Source organism: Procambarus clarkii, chromosome 21 (assembly GCF_040958095.1).
Source record: "Procambarus clarkii isolate CNS0578487 chromosome 21, FALCON_Pclarkii_2.0, whole genome shotgun sequence".
Classification (NCBI taxonomy): Eukaryota; Metazoa; Arthropoda; class Malacostraca; order Decapoda; family Cambaridae; genus Procambarus; species Procambarus clarkii.
The window spans coordinates 28,321,304-28,325,834 of record NC_091170.1 but is presented as its reverse complement, the minus strand read 5'-3'; the positions used below and the strand labels follow the sequence as shown (position 1 = coordinate 28,325,834).

Sequence of the window (4,531 nt, the reverse complement as noted above, 5' to 3'; positions counted from 1 at the left end):
ATGATCTATTTCACTTAATGGGTTATATCATGTTTTCATTTAAAACAATATTTGGAATTGGCTTGGCTAACTTCCACATCTACTCCTTTCCCATGATTTACGACTTTTAGACTGAAGAAGTTCTTTCTGGAATCTCTGCGATTTATTTGTGTTTCCAGTTTCCAATTATGTCCTCTCGTTCCATTATTTCTTAATTTGAACATTGCTTCTGTATCTACCTTGTCAGTCCTCCTTAGTGTCTTGTACGTCCTCATAACTTTCCAGTAGTCTGGGTTAAAGTCTAATAGCCATTTCTTAGACTATTTCTAAGGATTGTTTAGCTCATCTTTTAGTGTCTTTCTCAATTCTGATTCGGCATAGCTTATCGTCGTCAGCAAACATGAATATGAATGAGTTTACTTCATTTGTTAAATTGTTTACTTATATTAGGAGCAGGATGGGCCCTATTAACGTCCCTTGTGGTGTGTAACTCCCTAAGTGTAATTACCTAAGTGTAGTTACAGGATGAGATCTACGCTTGTGGTGTCCCGTCTTCCCAGAACTCTTTGTCATATAATGATATGCAACTATTGACGGTTTTGGCCTCCGCCACCTTCTCACTTAACTGGTTCTAACCGTCTTCCACTCTGTTTGCAAACCAGTGTTCTCACTGTGAGTGTGCGCGCGTGTACTTGGAACTGGGATTACCCAAGTGGGATCACACACTTCTCACAGTCCTCCATCCCTTTGTCTCTCCTCTAATACTCAAGTAGGTGGTCTCTCAAGTACTGGAGCAGCAACTCCAGCTTGATTCTGAGGCTTACTGAGCGGTCTAGTCAATTTAAACAATAAAAATACATCCGTCGGTCGAATATTATGCAGACTGGCTAAAACTCACATTCCTGATTCTCATTACGTCACATTTTTCACCACATAAATTTTCCTCATATGTGCGCTTGCAATGGTAGACGACATTACTGGTAGTTGGTAACCTGTACTATTTATACCTGTCTGGTTCTTAATGAGGATGACAGCTCACCTTGACGGAGCGTCGCTTCCCCACAGCGCAGAGTTGAAAGCTTATCTGTGCATAAATTTATCCTAGGCAATGTGTGTGTCTAATGAGACCTAACATTAATCTCCTTTTATGTGTACACATATATAAAAAAATACCAAATTATCCATACACAATTTTCTCAAATTTCTTAACATTTCAGAAATATTTTATCCATTCAATAAGCTCAGGAGAGATGATCAAGGTCATGTAAAGCTAAGAAGAATGAACGGGAGAAAAACAAGTATCGGTTATATAAAGCATCATCATCATCATCTGGTTCCTACGTCAGCATGCGCTAGGCCACCACCAACAGTCTGGTCGAGCAGATCGCCGACCAGGTCCAGTCAGAGACCGAGGACTCAGGTACCCTGATCTTCGGAACCTCATCAAGAAAGACTTCAAGCAAGAATGTGAAGAGATTAAGATCAAAAGAGCACTAAAGGTCAAAGAGTAGAAGGTCAAAGAGTGGAAGGTCAAAGAGTAGAAGGTCAAAGAGTAGAAGGTCAAAGAGTAGAAGGTCAAAGAGTAGAAGGTCAAAGATTAGAAGGTCAAAGAGTAGAAGGTCAAAAAGTAGATTGTCAAAGAGTAGAAGGTCAAAGAGCACTAAAGGTCAAAGAGTAGAAGGTCAAAGAGTAGAAGGTCAAAGAGTAGAAGGTCAAAGAGTAGAAAGTCAAAAAGTAGAAGGTCAAAGAGTAGAAGGTCAAAGAGCACTAAAGGTCAAAGAGTAGAAGGTCAAAGAGCACTAAAGGTCAAAGAGAAGAAGGTCAAAGAGCCCTGAAGGTCAAAAAAAGAGTAGAAGGTCAAGAATATTGAAGGTTAAAGCGTAGGTCAAAAGCGTTGAACATCAAGAGAGCTGTAGATCAAGCGAGTTAAAGGTCAAGTAGCATTAGAATCAAGGGTAATCCCACGAGGATCCACCTGTCTCGTTTAACCCTCCGAGGCCTCAACGAACCCCCATCGTTAACTAATGAACCTCATCAATACCCTTGAATAACGCAAATGACTTTCACGTTAAAAATTACCTGAGGCGATCATCAGCAGTCTTCCACGTCACTAAATCACATCACTCATCGTCTCTGTGGAAAAACTACTCTGTAAATAGTTCCAAGTGATAACAGCTTGTAAAAACGGTCGATAACTAAGCTCCCCGGTGGTTAATGAACCATCAACACCACTGTAATGGCTTTTGAACGGTCGTTAAGTAACGACCTTAAACAGCGCTGTGGGCCGCTCTCCCAGGAGTCCCTAGCAGCCAAGCACCAGCAGACAAGCACCAGCAGCCAAGCACCAACAGACAAGCACCAGCAGGCAAGCACCAGCAGACAAGCACCAGCAGCCAAGCACCAGCAGACAAGCACCAGCAGACAAGCACCAGCAGACAAGCACCAGCAGGCAAGCACCAGCAGACAAGCACCAGCAGACAAGCACCAGCAGGCAAGCACCAGCAGACAAGCACCAGCAGACAAGCACCAGCAGCCAAACACCAGCAGACAAGCACCAGCAGGCAAGCACCAGCAGCCAAGCACCAGCAGACAAGCACCAGCAGACAGGCACCAGCAGACAAGCACCAGCAGGCAAGCACCAGCAGACAAGCACCAGCAGACAAGCACCAGCAGACAAGCACCAGCAGACAAGCACCAGCAGCCAAGCACCAGCAGACAGGCACCAGCAGACAAGCACCAGCAGACAAGCACCATACCAGACTCCATCGTACCTCACTCCATAAAACCCCGCCTCCTCCTGGCTTGAAGGACGCATATTAATTATATAGTCTTTTTGGCATATATATTTAATGAGGTAATATATCCGTTCACTCGCCAGGTTTTCGGTGAACGGGTTGAGAGGAACCACATTAGCTGGAGTTATCGTGTTATGACGGCGGTGAGGGAGGGAGGGAGGGTGAGAGAAATGGGAAGGGAAAGGTAGGGATAGAAGTGGAGAGGGGAAGGTTGGATGAGAGGGGGAAAGCGAAGAGGAGAGAGGGATAGAAGGAGATGGAGGGAAGGTGGATAGGGAAAAGGGGAAATGTTATTGAAAGTGATTTGTAGATATGAAGAAGCGATGGGTAACAGTGGGATAATTTGATTATTTGAGGAAAAGGGAGAGAGAGAGAGAGAGAGAGAGAGAGAGAGAGAGAGAGAGAGAGAGAGAGAAGAGAGAAAGCGAAGTGAGAGGAAGATTAGGAAGGAGGAAACAAAGAATAATATGAAGGAGTCAGAGACAATGGTGTAGAAAGTTCTTTGGGGATTTGCTGAGGTAAGGAAGGTAAAAATGATAAGATATTTATGTATAATCATTTAGCTCTACTCAGCCCACCTCTGTCCACGAGAGCTGAACATCAGCTCCTGGGCTCGGATATTAACACTCGACTGCTTAGTGCCGTCCGGCTTAATCACTGTCAACATCTCTGCAAAATGACCCTGTCAACTTCCTCTTATCCTTCCGGACGTTCTCAAGGCGTCCTCTATCTCTAGTCTTCCTCAATTCATATGATCACTGCTGGTTTTAAACCTGTCTAAGCCCAGAAGATTCTTTTATGTCGTGATTAGATTCTCTCTTATTTGGCGCCTTGCAGTGTCGGGGAATCTTGTTCCGGCCGCCATTTCGTTGAAGATAATTCCTCTCAGCACGGAGGCTACCCGGGAGTAAAGTCAATAATCTTTCTTTATTTTCTCTGTAAGCTTGGTTAAGCTTGGATCTCACATTGGTGCCCTCATGCTGATGTTACTCGGTCAATGTGCGCCTCGTGATTAGTGTTTTATTTTTTATTTATTTATTTATTTATACAAGAGTTCTTACATTGTTGTAAAGCCACTAGCACGTACAGCGTTTCGGGCAAATCCTTAATCCTAATTTTCTCCAGAATACGACGCGCCAAATCCTTTAACAACCAGTTACCCATTTACTGATGGGTGAACAGAGGCTACAGATAAGGATTGGCGCCAAGCAAATCCTCCCCGGCCAGGATACTAACCCAGGCCAAAGCGCTCGTGAAACGTCAGGCGGGTGTGTTCCCACATCGCCACGAGGACTGTGTTGAAGGTTGTTTGCTTCACTTTCTTGTCTCTGGTCCATGGAGTTGAACCCCTTTGCAGATGACAGATGTGCCATCACCAGTATGTATCCAGCCTCCATCTTCACTACACAAGGACGAGTGACTCAAAGCTGCGTGTACATGTGTGTAGACGAGTGTCGGAGCCACAGAAACCAACGCACAGAATGAAACACGCAAAAGTAAATAAAATAATTTATGGTCGCAGTTCAAATGTCACTGAACAATCCGCATCCTCCACAATACATGTCATTCCAGTTGCCACACATCCACACCCCCCCCCCACCACGAGTCACTCCAGCCCCCACATCCACTTCGCGAGTCACAAGCAACCAGCCCCCCACGCCCTTCTCCCTCCACACCACGACCTGTTCCAGCTCACCAAACCCACAAATCCTTTGAGAGTTGCTCCAGCCCTCACGCACACACATACACACACATTT

General features: G+C 44.9%; 1 protein-coding gene across 1 annotated transcript; it reads left to right on the top strand.

Moving 5' to 3' along the window:
* Positions 1-2,215: 2,215 nt before the first annotated feature.
* On the top strand, positions 2,216-2,785 carry LOC123760766 (mediator of RNA polymerase II transcription subunit 15-like). The gene has a single exon (XM_045746551.2). It carries the CDS (start codon positions 2,216-2,218, stop codon positions 2,783-2,785), a length of 570 nt encoding a protein of 189 aa, XP_045602507.2.
* The last annotated feature ends 1,746 nt before the right edge of the window (positions 2,786-4,531 follow it).

Bases quoted from the DNA above. Each gene is read 5' to 3' on its own strand.
- LOC123760766 (XM_045746551.2), top strand. From the start codon at position 2,216: ATGGCTTTTGAACGGTCGTTAAGTAACGACCTTAAACAGCGCTGTGGG.